Genomic DNA, 23776 nt, shown 5'->3' with positions numbered 1-23776 from the left:
AAGCATCTGTTTCTGTGCAATCATTCTTCAGGTTTCTGGTGTCAAAAATTCCTGGCAGATTATTGTCTCATCTCTCCATTATTCGAGTATACAGCTTAAGACTGACTCCAACAAGGAGAGCTATTCTTGCGAGGCAAATCCATCTTTGCCTCGCGTGAACAGTACTTTGTGTTTCCTACTCCAAGCCGTGTCTCCAACAGCCGTTGCATTCCCGTTTGCATTCGCAGCCGCTCTGCCCCCGAACACCGCGCCACAACGCCGCCACCGCCGCTCTGCCCCCGACGCCGGTCCGCCGCCACCCCGTGGAGCTCGCTGGTCCGCCGCCACCCCTGGAGCTCGCTGGGCTGCTGCGGCCGCGGGAGGAGGAGCTGCCGCGGGGCGCACGGCCGGGCGGAACCCGCGGCACGGCGCGCGGCCGGGCGGGGGCCCCGGTGCACGGCCGGCCAGGTAGAGCCCATGGTGCGGCGCGCGGCCGAGCGGGGGCCGTGGTGCGCGGCCGGCCGGGCGGAGGCCCCGGCGTGCGGCCGGGCGGGCGAAGGCCTCAAGCGCGGGTCCATGGTGCGTCCTCGAGCTCCGCCTCCTCAAGCACGCCGGCAGCCTCCATCCCTCCCTCCTCCCTCATCTCCGGCAGCGGGCCTCCCTCCCCGGAACGGATCCGCGTCTCCTCGAGCGGATCTAGGGCGGCGGGGGCGAGGCGGCGTGCGCGCGCGGCGGCGTCTGTAGCGTCCGGGGTGGCGGCGTGCGTCAACGAAGGAGCAAGGTCGCGTGCGCGGAGTGGAGCAGGGACACGGCGCCGCGGCGGCGAATCAAGAGCAGGGGCTGCCAAGCTCAGCGGCGGAGAGGAGGAAGGACGAAGGGGGCCCGTGTCAGACCCGGCCAAATCCGGCGGAGGCAGTGGCTCGCCGGCCTTGAGCTCGCCGCCGCGATCTTCTTCGCTTCCTTCCCGCCCCATCTCAGCCGCCGGCCCGAGCCTGCCGGCGCATCTCTTCCACCCCGTGCCGGAGCCGCCACCGCGGCGGCCTCTGCTCCCTAGCCTGCTGCGCCCCCTCCCGCGCCTCCTCGCGGATGCGTTTGAGGAGAGATGGTTGCATCGCCTCTCTCCTCGAAGGCAATCTGCCTTCCATCGTAGCCTCATCTGTTGGAGACGTTGCCTCGCGTGAACAGTGACTCCCGGAGAGGCAAAAATGCTACTGCCTTCTCTGTTGAAGTCAGTCTAAGGCTAAATGTTTTGCATCCTTGTTCTATAACTTCATCTGGTTTTGATTTTTCCTGGGTATTTTGTATGTGGTAATATGGATGGCACTAACATGTTATTTGTTTCTATTATGGCCTTTGTATTTCTGCGCTAGGTGGAAATCTGATTGGCAGAAACTACTATCCGTAGTCATGGAATCTAATGGAAATCTGAATACACTGATCATTGCTTATGACTTGTTCTGCATCAAATCAGGTGAGCAAATTAAGACCCTTGCTAGTAGTGATTGCTGCTGCACTAGTAGAAAATACTATTGCAAATTTGCAATATTGCTGCAGAACATCTGCCATCTTTTGACTCTAAGCAACAACAACAGTACAGCTAAGGAGAGCTCTGGTGCATACATGATACAAGCTTTATCATTTGTCTGCATGATCCACAACAATATAAATTAAGACGAGTACTTTGCGTGCGCCTTGGCGCGCCTGAGCTTTTTAAGCTAAACTACCAAGTGATATTAGCATTTATTTGTAATTTATTATGTACTAATAAATTACATATGTAGGCATTACTTTGATGTCTGATCAAGGCAAAAGTAAGCTGGGTACAATGTTATTGGACATATAGATGTTGTAGCGGATAGTAAGTTACATAACATCTCTAATTCTTTGGAGCTTCTGGTGGTTGTAGAATATAATGCGGTGATTAGATCGCCTGCAAGTGAATTTTCCATTTGATTAGTGTGGAACAGTGTGTGACATGACTTTCACGAAGTAGAAGGCGGAGCTAGTTTAATTCATACCTGCCTGCAACATGGTGATGCTGTTGGTTTTTTATGATAAATAGCGGGAGATATGCTTTTCGTTGGAAAAACTTCTCGGCAGTTGTTGAGTCAAGTAGCTTTCTAGCAGCCTTCCAACTGTTGTAGTCTTGTAGAGCAGCTCGGCACAGTAGAGAGCACTAGAACATTGTCACAATTCGTTTAAAACCCTCTGCCTGCAACCATAGACCAGTTTTCAGGTAATAGTATCACTCAGTATCTGCATCACCTAGCAAATTAAGTTATAGTGAGGCCTGTTTGCTATAGTAGTACTCATGTATCTCTTGGTGTACCATTATACTACATATGATGTATTACTTCTGAGTTCTGACCATGGTGGGGGACAGCATGGTTTAAATATTACAGTAGTTTTATAACCCGTGACAGGAGTATATTATGCTGACGGATGGAAGCCTCTACAATAGAATTATGCTGGATGATTGAAAGCAATCAAGCAGAGCTACAGGCCATTATTTCATTTTCTAAGAAAAATTAATTTTAGCCGCATAAAACAACTTTAAGCAGTGCCATGCAGACATTTACTTTGTTTGGATGGGTTCTTCGAGTCTTTGATCAGAACATGCAAGCCATAGCTGTCTTTAGATGCAGATGGGCAGATGGATGTCAAAGTTGAAGCATATAAGATACCAAAACAGAGAGGCAAATACTCCCATGTCCCTCACCACGCTTCCGGATATGCCAACATGGATGGTTCCAAAGTTGCTTCTCCCCTGCATGATTCTAACCCTGCTTCTCTAGGGTGTCTAAACTGTAAAAGTTAGAAAATAGGATATCAGGCCTTGTGGAAAATAGATGTACTCCCAATCCCAGTCTCCTTGCTAAATCCACGAATCATGAAATCCTAGTGGGCGCAACCAACTATTTGTGCAAAGATATAAGCAAAATAACCAATTTAGTATCCAGTTACCTATCTGATAGAGGAGAAGGTACGGAGCCGTGAATTGATTGTTCAATCAAAGGAGTTTTGGGCAGATCGACGATGACGAATCAGGAAGATATTAATATCCCTTCTGCTCACGGGACTTAAAAAGATCTACTACCTACACAGACGGTCCACACCTCCATGAGAAATCAAGGAGAAGAGCGGGAATCAGATGGAGGGGATGAAGGGCAAGCCTATGAAGAAATAGGTATATGTACCATAATACACAGTTGTAAGTGCAATAATACACAATTCAATTGAATGGAGAATTTTATTGAGAATTAACTAAAAGAAGAAACAATAAAGGAACGAAAACAAAGGAAAAAAGAATATCAAAATTTAAAGTATATAGGTGATAACAACTAAAGCCAGCCCAGTAGCCATCCTTAATTTGCAATATCTGTCTATTGAGGAAAAAAACATCTATATTCTTTACTACAAATTTATGTAAATGCATACATATATCTAAAGATATATCTATACATTTATCTATCTCTCCTTATGCATGCATGTATCTGTATATATGTACATGTATTGAAACAGAGGAAGCACTGCTTCTTAGAACATACACTGAAACTTACTAAGTAGGTGCTAGTTGCTTTATAAGGGATCAACATTTTGAATAGACTTTCTATAGATTTGCAGGCAATAATTGGGTATGTGAAGTAATAGATTTATCAAAACTTACAATATGTGGAGGGAAAAAAATTGTAAGGCATCCCTGATTAAGGAAGGGAAATGTAAAGTATTCCTGATTAAGAATAGTGTTGTTACCTTTACAATTCATCCAGAGCACAGGAGGGATTGTTCTTTGCAAAGCCAACACGATGCTAGAGATGAATTAATGGGATCAAAAAATATAACATGTCATTTCTAGACAACAAGAGCTGTACATGTAGCTAAACTGTATGCATCATGAAGAATAAAGAATCTAGATATGGCGATATGAAAGAAAGGAGAGTACTCACCCTAGCAAGCCTAGATATGGCACTGCATCCTAACTATCCAACTAAGCAAGCTTAGTTTAGGAAAAAACTTTAATTTTAGCTTAAAAAGCAATTGGATGCTGCCCTTTATGGGTAAAGTTCATAGATTAGTAAAAGAGACCATGCGACAGCCTGTACAATATAGATTTGACTTGGGCAACGTACTATTATTTATGTGACAAATATAATCCGTAATCTTTTTGTTAAATTTAAAATTTCCATTTGTAGCATAGCAATGACAGCGCAATGTATTTGGTCTCAAACAGCCAAATATGTAAAGCGGCAAGCCTCACGGTCGATGAATCTATATAGTAGGAAGCAGCAAAGGCAACAATGCGCAACCTTGAACCGGTACAGCCAGCATTTTTTTTGGGGTTCGAAATGTTGCCACTGCAACAATAGCCCCCAAAACACATTAGAATCAATCTCCACAAAGTCGATAAATGAGATACTTTGTACGGATAGGTTATCTATAGTTAATATTGGTATTATAAAAAGTTAATGAAACTAGCAGGAAATTAGAAAAGATTGATTCTATTAAGCTGAAACTATATCGGATGTGGACATGGTTGCAGCGAGAAAGAAACAGGAAAAGCAGAAGTCATCATAGACAAGCAAAGTGTTTGACAATGCTGTCTCTGGGGATAGGGCGTGTGCTCAGAACCAATAGTGTATGAGCTGATGTCATAAGCAACGATCATAGAAAATGATCAGAAGCCTAGGATCAAGAAGAACATATCTATCACTTCACAGGCAATAAGCAGAAGCTCAGATTGCACAATTATATTAATTGTGCAATTGACATCACAAGCAACGATCATAAGCAAGTATGAGTGCAAAAGCAAAAGCAATGATTATATTAGGCAAAGGGATAAATCATAAGAAACAATGACATTAGAAGGTGTAAATTTCAGTTCGGGCTCCTGCGAACTGAAATTTCATAATTAAGAGACGACCCCAATAAATAGTAGGTCCCATTGGTGGCTCCAGAGTACACAAAATAGAATAGGTACAAACAGAGGGGAAAAATGAAACCAATCAATTGACCATTGTTTCAGTTATCATAGAAGAAACAGAAAGTCTCCAAAGTACATAAAATAGAATAGGTACAAAGAGACGGAAGAAATGGAAGCAACCAACTGACCATTGCCTCAGTTATCATGGAAGAGGCAGAAAGAGTTGCAAAAAATAGAATTAGCACTGCTGATGGTCACTGCGTCAGCTCTGAACAGTTATATAGTAGAGAGATGCAAAAGAAACCATGAAAAAAAATAGAACCAATCAATTGACCATCGCCTCAGTTGTCATTGAACAGGTAGAAAGAGACAGAAAAAATAAAATGAGCACTGCTCATGGTCATTGCATCAGTTATGAACAAAGTAGATAGGTTTGAAACGAAGAATCATTGTAGTTCATGAGTAATGCCACAATTATATAGAAAAAGAAAGAGGTATAAATTGTGGAGCGATAGCTCATGATCACTGCATCAAACATTAAACACATTTATTGTGTATTCATCGCAGCACTACTCCATTCTCTCAAATCCAGCCGAACGGAGCAGGTGGCATGGAAGGTAAGAAAAAAAATGCAGCAAGGCAGTAACCGTTGAAAAAAAAATGCTGCAAGGTAGTAACCATGTAGATTGATAAGAGAAAAATGGGGGGGGGATAGAGCCAGGGTCAAACTGACTCTGGCTTGTTGAATTGCCTCCAAATCGAAGAGCAATGCAACTACAGATAGCAGATTCACTGTATAGAGTACCCGGGGAGGGGGGAGCGTGAGAGAGAGAGAGAGGCAGAGCAAATCAGTGAGCGGACGGATCGAGAAAAAATGGAACCGCGCGGACGGTGTACAAGAGGCCGTGCGGGGGGAGCGGGACATCGGGTAGTCATCACGCCGGCGGCCGTCGCTAGGGTTTCGCGAAGCACATCATCAGGCATGAAACTACGGGCGCCAGCAGCACCGGGCGGGGGGGGGGGGCAGCAACACCGGCGGCCACCAGCGTGGCCCGCTCGCGCAGCGCAGCGGCTGGTGCCGGACACCGCCGGGGCACGCGCTTGGCGCCACACCGCAGCCCGGTGGCGCCGTCGCTGCCCGCCACCGTCTCGCGTGGTGTGGCGGCGGCACGGCGATAGGGCAACGCCGAGAAGGAGGAGAGAGCCTATGGGGAGAGGAGGCCGCGCGAGCGCCGCGCTGCGCAGGAGCGCTGAGGAGGAAGGGAAAAGGAGGACGAGGGCCCGCGTGGCGTGAGCGGCACCGGCGCCGACCTCTGTTGCCCTTGTCAGCGGCGGGGAGGAGGCGGTGGGAAGGAGGAAGAGGAGGAGGAGCCGGGGACGGGGATGGCGACGCGCGAGCGGCGCGCTGTGCGGGAGCGTCGAGCTCGCTTGCCCTGTGCCGGCGGCGGGGAGGAGGAGGGGGAAAAGAGGAGGATGGCCCGCACGGCATGAGCGGCGCCGGCACCAAGCTCGGTTGCCATGTCAGCGGTGGGCAGGGGGAGGAGGAGGAGGAAGAGGAGGAGGAGCCGGGAACGGGGATGGCGGGGAGGGGGAGGAGAGGTGGGTCGGCGGCAGGGAGGAGAGCAAGGGAGGACGGGATGGCGGTGGGAACTCCAGACGCGAAGATTTTTACCGCTACAGTACTGTGCGGGTGGGGTGAATGAGAGCCGTAGATTCACCATCTGACGCTGTAAAAAAGTTTTACTATCATGGATAGGCTCAGAGCCCACCGAGCGGTGCGCGTTTAACATATAGAAAAATGTAGAGAACTTGTGCCTTTATCTATTTTTATATATTCTTATAATCACACCTTTTTGTTCCCTTACAAATAAGCATAACAAGGTAAAAAAAAGATCTAAAATCCGTCTATTGGGGTTTCTGACTTCAATACATCCTAAAATCAGTTAATCTCAGGATGATGTTATGGTAATTTAAGTAACGAGTTGTACTAAAACATTTATGTTCTATATTAATTTTGCGTGACTTCCACATTATGCACTGAATCTTCATTTTCCTCGGTCCTCACAGATATCTACTTGCTGTATTTTTACTGTACTGCATCATTCATTCGTTCTGTACACTGGAGTTATGGTTGTCCCGGAGCATGCTTAATTTTGGTACTATGTATAGCAAATTCCTTACGTTTCTCCCATTATTTTTTTGCACATGCCAAATTAGACGTGCAGTCCAATTAAGGGCCCTCACAATAATTGTTACTGTCCTGTTTGCAAGAAAACAAACCAAAACGGTTGATGGATGGGAAGTTGTCATGTTAGTTGGTCTAAGGGACAGTTACAGAAGGAAATTGTCAGGATATTCAAGCTGGTGCTGGGTGGTCTCAGCAGCTGGGCAGTGACTGTCATGATTCATAAAATTAGTGCCACCTTGGATCCTCTCAGCTTTATTTTTCTTGGAACAGGTTTATTATCCTCTCTGGGATCCTGAGTTCCTGACCTATTTGTAAATAATGCATCTGAAACAATAAAATATGATGGTTTTGCCAATTTTTAATTCGTTTAGGAAATTAAACTCACAGGATGTGCTTGTTGTTGAGTACTGTGTGTGATATTGGGTATCATGCAATGCTCTGAATTGTCATAATGGACTTGTTGACTTGCTTTACATCTGCATGAAAGCGTTTCTCTACCTTCTGGCATAAAATTCAATTACATTCACACTACACCTTGGATCGTCTATTCAATACTAATTATTAATTCTGTTTGGATCTATACCTCTTGCTTTTGATGCAGTGCCAGCTAATCGATGTTCTCTCTTTTTTTAAACGTTTGCTTGTTCAGTTTTTTCGTCTTCCCCCCTTTTTTTTTGTTGGACATGTTAGTTTTCTGTTGCTATGCATCCTTTAGCCAAATATTTTTAAAACAAAAGTGTGGATCAGTAATTAACAGTTCTATCGGTCTATCTTGTGTAGCAGATGCATCTTCTAATAAGCAATGAAAATGGTGAAAACTGGGTAGAGAATTTGACTCAGATATAACAAGGTTTACATGAAGATACAAGATGACGTATCATTGTTCTCTGAGTGCTCATGACCTCCATTGGTAAAACTGAAACCAAACCGTGCCATAGAAAGGTATATTGCTCTCGAGCAAATGCAAGGAGATTCATTATTCATCTGTGGAAATGCTCAAAGATTAGTACTCTGCTTCTTCGTCCTCCAGCGATCCAGCCTGTGATGTCTTCTCATGATCATTCTCGAGCTGGCTGAAGTTCCCCTTCTCCTTGATCAGCTGGATGTGATGATGCTTGCAGTAGAGCTTCCCCTCGTGCGCGATGTAGTTCGAAGGGCTGATGGTGCATCCTCCATGGCAGCACTTGAAGCAGCTCTTGTGATACATAGTGTTGTTGACAGTTACCTGAAGAATTGGTGTGAGTGTTGTTATCATGCAAATTAATACTCAAGAGGTACGATATGCCTGTCACCTTTCTTACATTTCAGCAGAAAGTATCAAGAATCAAGCTTCCAACATGGAAATGCAGCAAATGCTGTCTTCATGAATAGACTTTCTATTATTTTTTTAAACACATTTGTATGAGTCACGAATGTGAATTCAGATACTGTTGTCAATCATCAATAATTGAGCATCCAACTTGGAAATACAGCAAATGCAGTTTTCATGGATATAACTTTCTACATATATATTTTCTCATAAACATTGTATTTGTATAAATGATGAATGAAAATTTGGTAACAGGTTGTCAAGTAAAGGACACTCAACACTGCAGACAAATAATTGAGATAGTAGAATATAGAATCGTACCCTCTCAATTGGATAGACTGTCTTGCTGCATCCAACACATTTCTCTCTGGTGCCAGCAAAGGCACTGGAGACTTTAATAGCATTCTGCCAACATACCCAATCATGATGAGCATCACCAAGTGCCAGTTGTTCATAAAGAACAAAGGATGAATAGTGCCAACTGTATGGTATGAAACATTGAAAACCTATAACACTGATATAGTGATCTATTTCAGGGGGCCAAGGTTTTATCAATATTTTCCTTCTTCCTATATGTCACTTCTTACTAGCTAGACTTACTCTCTTCAGATCCATGCGTCATTCATCAAGCTCTGAGTGCCTATTTATCTCACCCTTCTTCTCACTACTGTGCATTTGCATGGACTAGATCTATGGTCACTTCAGATTTGAGTTCCTCTGCATATATTATGATGAATGATTCAAATGCCTACTGTTTTTTTTCCCTGTGTACCTTAATTACTGAAAAAAACAGTGCAGTTTAACATTTACTCGACCTGCTTCTACTCTGCAAAGCATGAATCACAGTTTGTTGCATACCTCATTCTTTCTTTCTGGCTTGACAACCTTGGGGGTTCCTGAACCATTTGCAGGTGGTGAGGACAGGCTAATCAGCCTCAAGAACCACCGGATCTCTATGTATGTAACGCAAAGGAATCAAGGGAACATGGTGATCATCATCGTACCTTCGAAGCTCTTGTCCAGACTCCCCGTCCTCTTGAACAGCTGGTCGAAGTGAGGCCTGCAGTAGAGCACCCCCTCGAAGGAGTTGTAGTTCGCAAGCTGCAGCAAGAGAGATCGCCACGCACACCGGTAAGTCTCACCGCCTTATTGCACATCCCAGCACCAGCAGTGAGACAAATCTTAAGATGAACTTCTATATTGAGCTTAAATGTAGGGACCTGAGCTTAAGAACTCAACTTTGCAAACTGAGTTGGTTCAGTGTGGTGGGATAGGCTGTACTGTACCTTGAGGGTTCCCTTGCAGTGGTGGCAGCGGAAGCAGGCCTTGTGGTAGACGCGGTTGTCGGCGGTGAGCTTGTCGACGAGGTACACCGTCTTGTCGCAGGCGGTGCACTTGGTGGTCGTCCCCTGGAAGGAGGTCGCCATTGCCCTCTTCCCTTCTTCCCCCTGCAAACAACACACTCTCTACCTACAGAGGCAAGGCTCCGAGTGATGCCAGCGCTCCCAGGCTGCTGGTGGTGGCTGGCTGGCTATATGGGAGCTGGGAACGGCGTGGGCGAGTGGTTGGTGGCTGGCGGGATGCAGCCAGGCATTGACACCTCGCTGGGCAGGACACTGGACACAGCCAGTGAGTGCTCCCTCCATCCCAAAAATAAGTGCTCATCTCCTATTTCGAGAAGTCAATAAATTTTAAATTTGATATATATATAAAAAATAATATTAACAAGTTTGTCATGAAAATAAATGATGTGATTAATTTAATAATATTTGTTTAATATTGTAATCGTTAATATTTTATAATATATATTTAATCAAACTTTAAAGTATTTGACTTCTCGAAGTACGAGATGTGTATTTATTTTGGGACGGAGGGAGTAGGGGAGAGAGAGAGGGGCAGGGAATGTTGGGGCCTGGCAGATCGGCGGGGTAGGGGTGGAGGAGCAAGGGAGGGAGGGAGGGGTGCACGTACGAGGCGGGGGGCCGGTCTGTCCGTCCGGCATGGACGGGAGGAAATGGTGGTGCGGTGGTTGTGGAAAATTTGCGGAGCGGCGAAGCAAAATCCGGCGGCAAATGAGACCGACAGTGACAGAAAAGGGAGCGAGAAAACAGTTTGCGTCAATAATTAGAGAGAGAGAGAGAGTTAGCTAGAGAGAGTGAGAGATGATTTGGGTGCGTGTTTTCAGAACAGGGGAATGCAGGTGGGTGAAAAGTGGGGTTCCAGAGGGTAGTGGGTGGCTTGTGACCTTGGCAAGGCTTTGTATTCCTCCTCGGGTGAAACCGGTTCTGGGGATCTCTGCTTGGTTGGAACATGGTGCCCTACCACACCATGTGCATTGAACCAGAGCCTTGACGTGGCTGCAGCCTTCTGTCTTCACTGCCTCTGGTTGCTTCTAGTCACAGTCAAAGCTAAACAGTCAAATCTTTTCAAAAAAAAAAGTTAAACAGTCAAATCTTTTCAAAAAAAAAAGTTTTTCGCTAATTACCTGTGCAGCAACCATATATCTATTATTTTCCATCATTCTTCATATTCTACTCCATATGATGCATAACGTGGTTAACACTCAAAATTAACCAAGCACTAAACTCAATTCGTATGCAAACTGCGTAGCATATTTGGCCCGTTTACTTCGGCCCTGTTTGGTTCCAAACTTTTTTCAGAAGTCCCTATCACATCAAAAAGAATTTTACTATTTTATAGTATTAAATAAAATCTATTTATAAATGTTTTTTGACAGCTGAGTGTTTTTTCGCGAGACGAATCTAATGAGCCTAATTAATTCATAATTTGCTACAGTGATGCTACAGTAACCATCCGCTAATCATAGATTAAGATACATCATTAGATTCGTCTCGCAGTTTTGCCCCAGGGTTCTGCAGTTAGTTTTATAATTAATCTTTATTTAATACTTCTAAATACTAAAAAGTCTCTGGGACTTTTTTTTAAGTCCCTGGGACTTTTTTTAATCTCTGTTCCAAAACACCCCCGATGGAAGGTATAAAATACAAATAGCAACATCAATGCGTGTAAAAGGGCAGGCAATGTTTTACATATTCGTCTGTAAAGAGAAATTTAATTCCCGTACTTCTCTATAGCTAAAGTGTTAACTGCTCGTGTCCCTCAACCTCAGGTAGGCACGGTGCAGGTTGCATCTTCTTTTCAGCTTTGCCATTCCGCCTCTTTAATTTGTCGGTAGTTCCTTAGGATGCTGGCAAGCTCATGACAGAAGAAATCTCACAGCTAATGTCGAAAACATATGTCTCAATTAGGTCAAACAGAATAGAACTTTCTTGTTACTTGACAAATATATGTTTTGCAGGCATAGGCGCATAGCTATTATTAGCTCAACGGATCTAGACGGCGAGCTGGCCTGTTTACTAAAAGAAAACAAATAGATCTCGACGACAAGGCCACCCCAGCAAACATGGAAAAGTAAGCCTGCATAAGCTCCCCGTCAGGTCAGATTTTTTTTTTTGTGAAGCAAATCCCTGTCAGGTCAGATTCTTCTGTTGCAACCTTCAGCCTTACTCATCGGCCATGATTTGCTCTCGTAAACACTGGCGGAGCTTGACCTCTAATTTCAAAAGAATGAGGGAGGGGCATCTTTTTACTACAGTAATGAACAGTAACCGTTTTACTATTCATGCAGTGGAGATTTTCATTGGCCAGGGAGCCATGGCCCCAATGAAGCTCCGCCACTGCTTACTGATCCTGATTAAGATGGATGTTGTTGGCACGTAAATCTCCATGTGTGTGGGTCCAGCTTACTAATTGCATCTTGCAGCTCTGTCTGCAGATCCATCGTGCTGCGCATGCACGAGGTGGTGATGATGATAAGCTTTTTCCTTCATTTTTTGGTGGAGAGAACACAAGTGATTGTGGTTTGATGGACGTGTGAGGCACTGAGGAGGACATCTTTGTCGCGTCTCTGGGCTATACGTTGGTGTCGGCGCGGTGCCAGTGTGCGAAAATGCAAAATTGATAGGATCGGTGCAAATTTATATTGATGATTTAATTCGGTGCAAATGTACTCCCTCCGTGCTGGTAAAAGAAGTCGTTTAGGACAACAACACGGTCTCCAAAACATAATTTTGATCCCTTGTTATTATAAAAATATTTATAGAAAAGTGAGATATGTATATTTTTATGAAAGTATTTTTCAAGACAAATCTATTCATATAATCTTCACATTTGCAAACACATAATTTAAAAGTTATTGATGATTTATATTCCCAATATTTGACTCAAAACATGTCCAAAACTTCTTTTACCAATACAGAGGGAGTATGTCTGTTCCCCTCAATTCAGATGGATGTTTCTCTTTTTCGTTTTGAGTAAAAGATACTCCTTTGATGACGTTACTTGGCTGCCATACAGTCACTGCCACATCATCACACCACTGTAGCCAACTTTGATCATTAATTTGAGGTATTAAATAAAAGTAGTTTATAAAACTAATTCCACAACCCTTGCGTTACTTCACGAGATGAATTTTGACCTCATAATTAGAGGATAATTATTGTAGCATCACTATATGTAATTATAGATTAATTACCGTCATTAGATTCGTCGCGAAAAGTTACACCCATCCGTGAAAATGCTTTACAAATAAATTTCATTTAGTACTTCATGCATGCAAAATTCCCTCGTAGCGCAAGTTGCGCTGGCCATAACCTCTCGAGAAAAAGACTGTCCGGCTGATCGTACACCTGCATATACCATTAATATAAGCACAACCAATTGATGAAGACACATCTTATCCCTATAGCTTTGATATGCTTGTAGTCTATCATGAAAAACTAATTATCATAAATTTGGGTTCATTCAAAAACTTAAACCAGGTGAGTAGGTTTCGCTATTAAAGGTTGCCAAAAATCGAAAACAATTTTTACTATCTGTCTGCATTTCAAGGTTTCACGGACCAATTCAGTGAATAGTAAACGTTATTGGGATCGATTCAGTGGTTAGTTCAGTGATCATGCCCTTATCTCATGCACAATCATTTGTACGGCAGCAGTCCTGTGAAACAACTTGCATTGTTCGGGTGCAACTTTCCCCCTTGAGCAACCGATCAAGAGGGACTCACACTGGCATATGAGTTCGAGTGTAGTGGACTCACACTGTTCTGCTGGCTTATCAGCCAACCAGCCAACCAGCCAACAGTGTTTTTCCCTTACACCAGATCAGCACTAGCCACCAGGTAGTCAGCAATATTTTTCTCTCGCAACAAATTAGAACCAGCCACCAACCACAGCTAACCGAACAGAGGTGAGGCGGAAGTGAAAGATAGACAAAGGCGATGATTTTGCCAAAGGTTTGGAATTTTCTTAGGTGGAGCTGGATATAGTGAATGAAAAAAGAAAAAAAATAAGTGAAAATTTTATGAGAAGACCAAAGTAACCCTCACTTTTCCTTCCACCCTGTACTCCCCTCCTGAGTCCTGACTTGTGCTGCCAAATGCCATTTGGGTAAATCTACTGCGGTGGAACTTCTGCTGGTGGAAGCTTTGCAATGGAGATGATTTGGTGGTCATCTGTGTTTCGTTGGAAGAAGTCTAGGTAACAAACGAATCTTCCCGTACAATTTCAGTAAAATGAAACTAAATGTTATTCGCGAATAGCGATGGATATCTTTCAACACAAACAGCTACAGTGGTTGAAATGTATACAGGTTTGTGAGAATGCACAAGAATGTTAATATTTTTGGGGTGCCACATGTACACGGGTTTGTGCATGCATGCAACTTATAAGTGTCCTCGAAAGAATACATAAATTCTACCGGCAGTACAACATATAAAGACTATACACTCATGTGACATAATAGCCATTGATAAGGACAGCTTAGAGTCAGAGCCAAGCACTATCATCCAGTTTGAACAGAAAAGTGTAAGACAAATATGAACTTATGAACTTGACCACGAAATTGCACCAGCTAATGATCCTGCTCATTCACAACTAGACACCAGATACTGGAATCCGGGTCCGCGCAGATCAGGAAAGACGAGCATCAAACATAACACAGGAAAGGATCCGAACCATGAATGAATCTCAAAGGTGAGATCAGAAATTAATCCATCGATGATTTTCTTGAGCCTTTAAGGCAGAATAGTAAGTACTAGTTTGCTCAAGAGTCAGGGCAGCCAGACAGGCATTCATAACGAAAGAGAAGAAACCACTACATTGGGTTAAAACCCAACAGTGATGGAAGCATAGGAAAATTCCATCGAAAATACAATTCCATGAGCAAAGTTCCTTAACTAAAAACTTTCAGTCAACAAAAGTGCTTAAGGTTACAGAGACTATACCTCCTTTCAATCACCATCCTACTTTTCCTTGTTTTCCTCTGCTTCCTGCTCGTATCGGCGTTTGAACTTCGCAATCTGACCAAGGCTCTGAGCCATTTGACGTTTGGCCCTCATGTGGTACACTTTGCCAGTATGGTTCACCTTGGTCATCATGATATTGATCAGCCTACCACTCTGTGTCACATAAGAAATCCATTGCATCTGAGGATGCAGTCCCTTCCTCATCCTTCCGATCTAATGAGAAGGAATCGGGTGAGCATGATCATCAGTTAGAAAAATAAAATATAATATCTATTCCTGGAGTGGCAGTCGGCTGGGTGTACAAGAAAGGGAACAAAGGCTGGGCAGAGCATGGCAATAAGGGTGACCTGAGGTAGGAGCCGGTGAGAGTAATTACTAATTAAGTAATTAGCAATCCCCTAGTCTGCTGCGCAATAGGTAAAGCATGGAATAAAAGCAATCCCCTAGTCTGTTGTACAACCAGATTTGAGATATCTAACTCTTTGTATTTATACTTTCAACAAATATGAATTACTAGGTCATACTAGCCTACTAGAGAAGGTAACAAAATAATGCTGGAATAAAAGCATGGCATCAGCGGTGACATCGCCGCTTTAGTCAAAGCAAACGAACATAATCAGCATAGCAGCATTACTGATTAGTCAGTCACTCAGGAAAATAACTGTAAGCATAGACCAGATTTGGATGTATCCATTAGGGATCACCATTAGTATACTCTCCTTACAACTCGATGATGTAACACAACTGATTCAGTCTTGTATCTTAAATACCATCCCAAGTACCACAAAACTGATGAGCTTGTATAGTGTGAGGTGAAAGTTATTTGGGCTGCACAAAATGAAAAAGTGTAAATAGCTTTTTAATCCCCTGGTGCCCATCGATAATAGACCCAAGTAAAAACTCTTCAATATATAAGAATGCATCAATAAAGCTACGAATTTTTTTCCCATGAGAGATAGCTGACACCATAACCAGAACATTTATCTCCACAGGTTATTTCGGTTCTGAATGGAGGTTATGCCTGGTAAAATATTCCGCTCAGTAAAAGAATTAAAGAAAGGATACCAAGGAAATTAGACAACTTAGAAGCCAATGCATTGGAGTTAAAATGATGTTGGTATATCAAGCTACCAGAAAACCATAATTATTTTTTTTAATAAGGAAATACAGATGATTCTGCTTCTTAATTGGAAAATCTATGAACCAACAGACTGTACTCTAATTTAATATTTTCCACACCAATATCCAGACTCTTAGACAGTACAACTAACCAAATTGCTAAAACTAATAACCAGAGCAGTCATCGCTCATCAGTCACTCACTTGCAAGAGAGGTCCCGATCAATATGTCAAAAATCCAGTACAGGACTCGGTAACGCAGAATACCGAATGATGATATACCCAGTTGATTCCTTCTAAAGTTCCAATCAAATATCTTAAACCAGGTACCACAATACTGTAAATGCACTAACAAAGCTAGCTAGCTCTTTCTATGAAAGCAGAGATGAAAATGATTCCCGGCTGATTCATTTGTGAATGGAAGTCATGCTAACGAAACCAGACACTGTTCAGCAAGCAACGCGCTGCTGGTCAGAAGTACAGGATACGACGACCAATCAGCCACCAACCGAATCAGCAGTCCCAACTCTCAAAGTGGTCACTAAATAGGACAGTTTTCCTCAGGTAACCCCACATCTTCTTACACCAGGAAAGAAAACAGCGCACGAAATGTGCCCTCGGAGCACGCATCAGGCACCCTAGCACTAACAAAGAACGCAGAATCCTACAGGGCGGGGGCGGATCCAGTACTGTAAAGGACACGTTCATCTAACTGGGTCAGATCCGAATACAAACACATCACGATAGAGTTTGGGGCGCTCTGCTTCGCGCGGAGGGAAGGGGAGGGGAGGGAAGGGAAGGGAAGGGAAGGGGTATACCCGGTGGGGGAGCGCTCTTCGCCGGAAGACGAAGACCTCGTGTCGATGGGCGGCGGCGATGACTGGTCGAGCGGCGCCGCCAGGAAAGAAGGCCACGGCGACGGCGGCTCCAGGGGTCGCGAGCGTCGTGGGGGGCACCTGGGCCTCAGGGCCTGGGACTCTGCTGACCGTTCCATATGGGCCGGTCCGCGGCCCGGTTGGAGCCCAGATACGAGGGCCAGCAAGCAGCGCACGGGAAGCTCCTCTTCGCTTCGTCCTCCGTTCGGCCCACACGTGGGTGGCCACGAGCGCCCGCCCCCACGGTGAGGTGGCCACCACGCCCACCCACGCGCGTCGTGGCGCGGCGTCTCACGCGTCTTCTCCTCGGGTCGGGCACCTCGCCGGCCGACGACTCGACGCACCGCCACGGCGGCACCCCGCACTTTCCTGTCCCCCACCCCACCCGCTGCGCTGCAGCTCCGACTCCGATCGCTAGCTATTTGAGCGGCCGAGCACGCAGCTGCCCATCGCTCATCCTCACGCGCTTGCCGTGCAGCTCCATTTGACCACTTGAGCAGGAGTAGAGCAGGGCAGGGCAGCATCTCAGTCTCAGGGGCTCGTGTAGCGGGATCTCATCGGTGCGGTGAGGGTCAGGTCGTGCATCTTCTCCACCACCGGTCCTCCATGCTCGGCGGCGGAGGCGGCAGGGCGCTGCGGCGGGTCGGCAGCTCGCCGAGGGCGCCGCCGCCGCCGAGGCGCCGGCTGTTGTTCTCCAAGAGCGACTCCATCAAGAAGAGGAGCGCCACCGCCGCCGCCAAAGGGTCCAACTCCAAGCGTGCGCGGCTGCGCGCGGGGCTCGCCGCCGCGCTGCAGGAGCTCAGGCTCGCCGGCCGCGGCCGGAAGTGCGGCGGTGGAGCCGGAGCAATGGCCAGCGCCGGCATTGGCGCCGGTGGAGCCTGCAGCTCCAGCCCCGGCGCGGCTGCTGCTCTGCCCGTGGCCGCGGGAGCCGACGAGGGGTCGGCGAGCAGAGCAACGGCCGGCGGTGCCGGTCGCGCGGGCTGGCCGCAGCTGGTTCTGCTGCTGGCGGTGCTGGCCCTGGCGTGCGTGGTGGCGCTCGGCCGGGCGCCGGCCGTCTGCTGCTGCACCTGCGCCGCCACCTGGTTGTGCCGCGGCACCTCTTCCACCCCCGCTGGCGAGCGCCGGAGGAGCGGCGCAGTGCAGTCTCAGGCCGGTGGTGCTAGCAGCAGCAGCCGCCGCCGCCGCGGTGGGTGATTGTTTTGTCCGAGCTAGGCTGCAGTTTCTTCGTCTTGTTGATTGCTAACAAAATCACCGAGATGTACACTTACAGTTACATCAGGAATGTTGCCTCACTAAAACTAAAAGAGTTTTGGATTTTGTTAGACGATTCCATTCTCAACATGAGTTTCACGAAAAAGGGCGGGCTTAATTTTGAGAGTGCCATTGTGCTAAGCATTGGTGTTCCTCTCAAGATTGTTGCATCCAATAAGAATTTTGAAATGACAGGCTGTGTAGTAGTTCATGGCAGTCTTCAGCATGGAGTGTAGGCGTAGCTCCAGCCTGCAGCAGCAGTCGATGAACTCGATTCAAGTTTAGTTTTCTGCAGCTGTTAGCTTTGAGCATCTTGGGCTTAGGCACAGCCTCTGATTCAAGCTGGAGTGGCGACTCTCGAGTTCAGGCATTGCCCATGCTTCAGGCATCTTGGAGCGTTCTCAACTTCTGACACGATCAGACGAGGCATCATCGCCCAGCGTTTTCCGTGGGCTCTGCAAGAGAAGAAAAATTCTCTAAGAGAATTCTCCAAGAGAAGAAAAACGCTGGAGTGGCCCGTCAGTGCACAGGCACAGCACAGCACCTGAGCCCACCACGGGAAGGCTCGCGCCGCACCTGGGCCCTGGCCAAGCATTCAATTTAAATTTAGATTGCACCACTAGATTTTTTATGATAAAATCATCATAACACTATACTTGCCTATGTTTACATAATGTTTTTTTAAAATATTTTAATAATAAATAATTACTTTCGGCTACTCGAACAAAAGTTTTAACAACACGAATAAATAATTATTTTATACGAACAAAAAATTAAACATATCAAATAAATAATAATATATTACAAACAAAATATTAAACATTATGAACATTAGAATTTTATCCGATAAATGAAGGGAAATGCATATCACGAATAAATAGTGAACATCAACGAATAATTTATCTAAAAAATAAATAATTTTGCACGACGAACAAATTAGTTACACGTAGATAAATAACTACGTATATAAAGAAAACTAAATAAACATAATGAAAAAAGTAAATAAATATGTATATAAAGAACGAGAAGGGTAAAAGAAAAGAAAAATAAAAGATTGGTAGGAAATAAATGGAAAAGGAGTAAAAAAGAAAAGAAGGAAGAAATTAAAGATGAAAAAAATTCGGCTAAATCAGCAGATAATCAGATGAGAGGCACAAAAAAAAAACTACTTCCACTAGGTCGTTTGCTCGAGATCTCAAGGTTCACATACTACAACAACAACAAAGCCTTTTATCTCAAGCGAGTTGAGATAGGTTAGAGATGAAATCTAAAAGACACAAAGATCACGGTTTAGACACGTTGATAGCTAGTCTCTAAGCGCTCCTATCCAAAGTTACTTCCTCAGAGATATCACAATCTTTAAGCTCTCTCTTAACCGACTCGTCCTAAGTCAGTTTAGGTCTACATCTACTCCTCATTATCTTATCGACACACTTTAGCACCCCACTACACACCGTCGCCTCCGGAGGCCTCCGTTGGACATATCCAAACCATCTCAACCGATGTTGGGTAAGTTTCTCCTCAATTGGTGCCACCCCTACCATTTCTCGAATAAATTCGTTCCGGACTCTATCCCTCCTTGTGTGCTCGCAAAACCACCACAACATCCGCATCTCTGCTACACTCAGTTGCTGGACATGTCGTTTTTTTGTAGGCCAACATTCAGTATCGTATAACATCACCGGGCGAATCATTGTCGTATAGAACTTACCTTTTAGCTTTTGTGGCACCCTCTTGTCACAGAGGATACCAGAAGCTTGATGTCATTTCAACCAACCAGCTGAGATTCTATGCATAACATCTTCATCAATGTCGCCATCCTTTTGTAGCATCGAACCTAAATACCGAAAAGTGTCCTTCTGGGCCACCACTTGCCCACCGAGACTAACGCCATCATCCTCATGCCTAGACGCTTCCTACTAAGTTTGAACCCTTTTGACTCTAACGTGCGTCTCCACAGCTCTAACTTTCTATTAGTCCCTACTCTACTCTCGTCAACTAGCACCACATCATCAGCAAAGAGCATACACCAAGGGATATCACCTTGTATGTCCCTTGTGACCTCATCCATCACCAAAGCAAATAAATAAGGGCTCAATACCGACCCCTGATGTAGGCCTATGTTAATAGGAAAGTCAGTGGTGTCGCCACCACATGTCCGAACAAACGTCATCACATTCTTGTACATATCCTTGATGAGGGTAAAGTACTTAGTTGGAACTTTGTGCTTCTCTAAGGCCCACCACATGACATTTCTCGGTACTTTGTCATACGTCTTTTCGAGATAAATAAAGACCATGTGCAAGTCCTTCTTCTTCTGCTCCCTATATCTTTGGGTCAGTTGGATCCATGCCACTCCAACTTCTTGAAATTGGATTTCATGTTGAAATCCATGCCATTGAGTGGCATGATTTTGAACATGAAACCCAATTTCATGGGAGTTGTGGTGGCATGAATCGAATTTTCTCTATATCTTTCCATCAATTGTCGTATTAGGAAAATTGCCTCCATGGTCGACCTTTCAGGCGTGAACCCAAATTGATTTGGGTTAATTGGATCCATACCATTACAATTATCCGAGTTCACTGATCTGCCATTACAATTCATCATATTAGAACCGTGCCATTATAATTTTACAAATCTTCAAAACACACCACTACTTACTCTTTCGCTGTGTTTCTAAAAAAATTTAGACCAAAATGCTCTCGGTCTTCTTCTTCCTCTAATCCCAAATCTCCTTCTCACCCCATCGCGTCCGGATCTCCGATGGCCGCCGGCCGCCCGATAGCTAACTCTCGCGGAGGCGAGGTTGCGCTCTTGCATAGTTGCATTACCCGCGTCCAGCGCGTCGCTCCCACGCTGGTGGCGACATGCCCGTGCGGCTGCAGCGCCGCCGCGCACTGCTACCAAGTGCCTGCGCCGCACAGCATCCCGGTCTGCTCCTCATCGACACTCACTGCACAGCTACAGCTTGTTTCTTCGGCTGCGCTCATGCGGCGGGCTCTCTTTCCCTCCTTAGGCAGAGGCCGTATTTCTCTGCTGGCGCGGATAAAGAGTTGCCTTCTTTAATTAGGTGCCTCAAGCTTTCCGTGTAGGGAGAATCAAGCCCGGGCCCATGGGGCGTGCGGCCCGTGCGCCCTCACAGGGCCCCCAATTTTCTGGGGCCCCAGAATCTGAAATGGCCCATTAACTAGTTATGGGTATAGATAACTTGTTCTGAGTTTCTGACTTGCTTTGGTCCCACCTGCGCAGCCCAAACACAAATGATGCGCAACCCAAAAGAAAAGAAAGGTCCGGCCAGCCCAAACACAATCTGCAGCCCAAAACAAAAAAAAGTCCGGCCGGCCGGCGGCCGCCTGTTCAGTGCCCTCCGAGGCTCCGACTTTGGCGATTCTGCCGATTCATCTTCAGTTTCGCTCGACAGATGAGACGGAGACGCCGACCGAGACTCCGGCCAAGCAGACGGAGACGACAAGTCGGCAATCCGCAGGACCAAGGCGCGCCGCAACCTACCTGCAAACACTGCCGCCGATGCCACCGGGGCCGCGGTAGGCAGAGCGCCAGAGCCGGAGCGGCGGAGCCGCAATCCACAGCCCACAGGCATCAGGGGTCAGAGCTGAAGGAGAAGGTAAATAGTTTTCTTTTTAATTTCCGATCGCCAACTATATTGATCTACATGTACTTGTATCCTTTAAATCTTAATAGATTAATTATAATTTTGTTCTTTAATCTTTTGTGTTAGAATGATCGATTGAAGTCATAACTTCTGCAAATCGGTATAGAAAATATGATTTCGGCAGCCAAAAACATAAAAACAAACAAAGATTAGATGATTTAATTCAATCTCAAAAAGAGCTATGGATAGATTTATTATAAAAAAAATCGCAAGTGTCCTCTAATAATCAGATACTTGATCAGAACCCTGCACTTGATAATAATATTTGACTTATCTAGTAGGCTCCACTTTATATTTTTGCACAGGACCCCGATTTATGCCAGCATGGCCCTGGGGAGAATACATGAATTTCTTTGCGTTGTCGACGTGCACACATGTCAACTTGATAACCCTTCTTCCTGTCCTCCATTTCAGCAAGATCTTCATGTGAGTCTGTTCAGGCCGCTAATACGAGCATCCGGTTGTAAAATACGCAGCCTTGCCAACCACGCCGCTGGCCTCTCCCCCGACGACACCGCACGCGCCCGTGAATTCCGACCACCCGTACCCACGACGAAGGTCTCCATGGCACCGATTTCCGCAGCGAGCTCGTCGGGGATGCGCCAAGATTGGGTGATTTTCAGTGGGGCAGAGTCACGGCCGCCGACCGGCGCTGGCGAGCCGCGCGACAGGCGAAAGCGCTGCTCTTACCAGACTTTCGCAGGTGAACGATAGCAGCACCTGGACGCCATGGGAGAGACAATGGAGAGGGGATTAGAGGAGGAAGAAGAAGACCGAGGACATTTTGGTTCAAAATTTTTCAAAAACACAGCGAAAAGGTAAGTAGTTGTGTGTTTTAAAGAGTTGTAAAATTATAATGGCACAGTTCCAATATGACGAATTGTAATAGTAGATCAGTGAACTTGAATAATTATAATGGTATGAATCTAATTAACCCAATTGGTTTTGGTCACAATTGTCACTCTTCTTAGGTGGTGCTCGATCAGTTTAATACCACGGTAGTTAGTACAACTCTGAACATCTCTCTTGTTTTTTTAAGATCGGTACTAATATACTTCTTCTCTATTCTTTAGACATCTTGTTTGAACGAAAAATGAGGTTAAAAAACTTAGTTAACCATATTATCGCTCTATCACCTAGGCATCTCCACACCTCAATGGGGATACCATCAGGGCCCATCGTTTTCCCCCCTTTATCCTCTTTAAAGCCTCCCCGATCTCTGTCTCCTGAAATTTCCCCCCTTTATCCTCTTTAAAGCCTCCCCGATCTCTGTCTCCTGAAATTTCCACACAAAACGTCTGCTTGTATCGTTAAATAGGAAAAAAATAATAAACTAAGAAACATATTCTTGCCCACATGCACCACCTCCTATTGGTCTAACCAGACTCGTCCTTTGCCCCCTCAACGTTCATATGTTGTGCAGGCTACAATGAAATTAACTAAATTGGATCGCATTCTCGCTCGCGGTCTTACGCCATCCCTAACCCATCGTGTCTATAAGTGGTATATGAGAGTAAGAAACAACTCATAGGCACTACCTCCCAATACATAGTTTTTATGATAAATGAAGAAAATAAATTTCATCCAATCCTCTTTTTTCTCTTTTCTTGCCTCATTCTATCACTCTTCTCCTTTTTTAGTTCTTGTGTAGACATGGTGTCTTACATGAGAAATCATGTCTATCTTTTCCCTCATTAACTCTCTTGTCACATCATCAAATTGTTTACATGACATCTTCATTAATTCTTAATTCTATGACACTATCCGGAGGGTTGAAACTGGTCTTAGCATGCATGCGTCTGCGAGTATTATAACACGCATGCACATGCCCAACAAAGCTGCTTGCTGCATGCAGCTAACGAAAAATGTTATTGGGCTAAAATTGATCCCACCGGCCCACTAATTGCTTTCAGGCGATGGATTCGTGAATTGTAGCAAGAGCGATATATAACCATTTGGCCCTGCACGTCTCCAGTGACGGGCTACATGGTAGCAAGGGTCGCAGGGGTCTTCAAGTGATAGTATATATATGAATTAAAAATAAAAATATTACACAATATAATGGGTTTCGAAACTTCTAGTTTCTACTTGGTGCTAAAATCATAGTAGTTCATGTCCCACCTCTCCCCATCCA

At 45.2% G+C, this 23776-nt stretch overlaps 3 protein-coding genes and 2 long non-coding RNA genes across 10 annotated transcripts; 2 read left to right on the top strand and 3 right to left on the bottom strand.

Moving 5' to 3' along the window:
• The first annotated feature begins 463 nt into the window (after nt 1-463).
• On the top strand, nt 464-11992 carry LOC120666310. Of its 4 annotated transcripts, none has more exons than XR_005671653.1 (4): nt 464-1450; nt 7872-8362; nt 9309-9528; nt 11717-11992. It is a non-coding gene; the product is annotated as an uncharacterized LOC120666310 (long non-coding RNA). The 4 variants fall into 4 exon arrangements; XR_005671651.1 differs by having other exon boundaries at nt 7869-8362; XR_005671652.1 differs by lacking the exon at nt 11717-11992 and adding an exon at nt 9614-9754 and having other exon boundaries at nt 7869-8362.
• On the bottom strand, nt 1643-5482 carry LOC120666311. Of its 2 annotated transcripts, XR_005671656.1 has the most exons (5): nt 3733-5482; nt 2944-3076; nt 2559-2784; nt 1998-2191; nt 1643-1909 (listed from the first exon to the last, which is right to left on the bottom strand). It is a non-coding gene; the product is annotated as an uncharacterized LOC120666311 (long non-coding RNA). The 2 variants fall into 2 exon arrangements; XR_005671655.1 differs by having other exon boundaries at nt 2944-5482.
• Nucleotides 7898-9957, bottom strand: LOC120666309 (LIM domain-containing protein WLIM1-like). Its single transcript, XM_039946126.1, has 5 exons — nt 9684-9957; nt 9402-9498; nt 9256-9293; nt 8719-8802; nt 7898-8313 (listed from the first exon to the last, which is right to left on the bottom strand). The coding sequence occupies exons 1-5, from the start codon at nt 9822-9824 to the stop codon at nt 8092-8094; spliced, it is 582 nt and encodes a 193-aa protein (XP_039802060.1). The 5' UTR covers nt 9825-9957; the 3' UTR covers nt 7898-8091.
• Nucleotides 11993-12869: 877 nt separating the features above from the next.
• LOC120666308 lies at nt 12870-16803 on the bottom strand. Of its 2 annotated transcripts, XM_039946125.1 has the most exons (3): nt 16659-16803; nt 14702-14935; nt 12870-13106 (listed from the first exon to the last, which is right to left on the bottom strand). In XM_039946125.1, exon 2 carries the CDS (start codon nt 14924-14926, stop codon nt 14720-14722), a length of 207 nt encoding a protein of 68 aa, XP_039802059.1. In that variant the 5' UTR covers nt 14927-14935; nt 16659-16803; the 3' UTR covers nt 12870-13106; nt 14702-14719. The 2 variants fall into 2 exon arrangements, with proteins under 2 accessions (XP_039802059.1, XP_039802058.1); XM_039946124.1 differs by lacking the exon at nt 12870-13106 and having other exon boundaries at nt 14439-14935.
• Nucleotides 16804-16945: 142 nt separating this feature from the next.
• Nucleotides 16946-18037, top strand: LOC120663488 (alanine and glycine-rich protein-like). The gene has a single exon (XM_039942314.1). It carries the CDS (start codon nt 17322-17324, stop codon nt 17907-17909), a length of 588 nt encoding a protein of 195 aa, XP_039798248.1. The 5' UTR covers nt 16946-17321; the 3' UTR covers nt 17910-18037.
• The last annotated feature ends 5739 nt before the right edge of the window (nt 18038-23776 follow it).

The sequence above is a fragment of the Panicum virgatum genome, chromosome 3N, assembly GCF_016808335.1.
Source record: "Panicum virgatum strain AP13 chromosome 3N, P.virgatum_v5, whole genome shotgun sequence".
Lineage (NCBI taxonomy): Eukaryota > Viridiplantae > Streptophyta > Magnoliopsida > Poales > Poaceae > Panicum > Panicum virgatum.
The sequence above is the reverse complement of the archived record's forward strand: the minus strand, read 5'-3'. Positions and strand labels throughout refer to the sequence as shown.

Excerpts from the sequence above, each read along its gene's own strand:
- LOC120666308 (XM_039946125.1), bottom strand. The coding sequence starts at position 14,926 with ATGAGGAAGGGACTGCATCCTCAGATGCAATGGATTTCTTATGTGACA.
- LOC120666309 (XM_039946126.1), bottom strand. The coding sequence starts at position 9,824 with ATGGCGACCTCCTTCCAGGGGACGACCACCAAGTGCACCGCCTGCGAC. Across the intron at positions 9,294-9,401 it reads TCTGGACAAGAGCTTCGAAG|GAACCCCCAAGGTTGTCAAG; the intron begins GTACGATGATGA and ends CAAATGGTTCAG. Across the intron at positions 8,314-8,718 it reads CAGTCTATCCAATTGAGAGG|GTAACTGTCAACAACACTAT; the intron begins GTACGATTCTAT and ends CCAATTCTTCAG.
- LOC120663488 (XM_039942314.1), top strand. The coding sequence starts at position 17,322 with ATGCTCGGCGGCGGAGGCGGCAGGGCGCTGCGGCGGGTCGGCAGCTCG.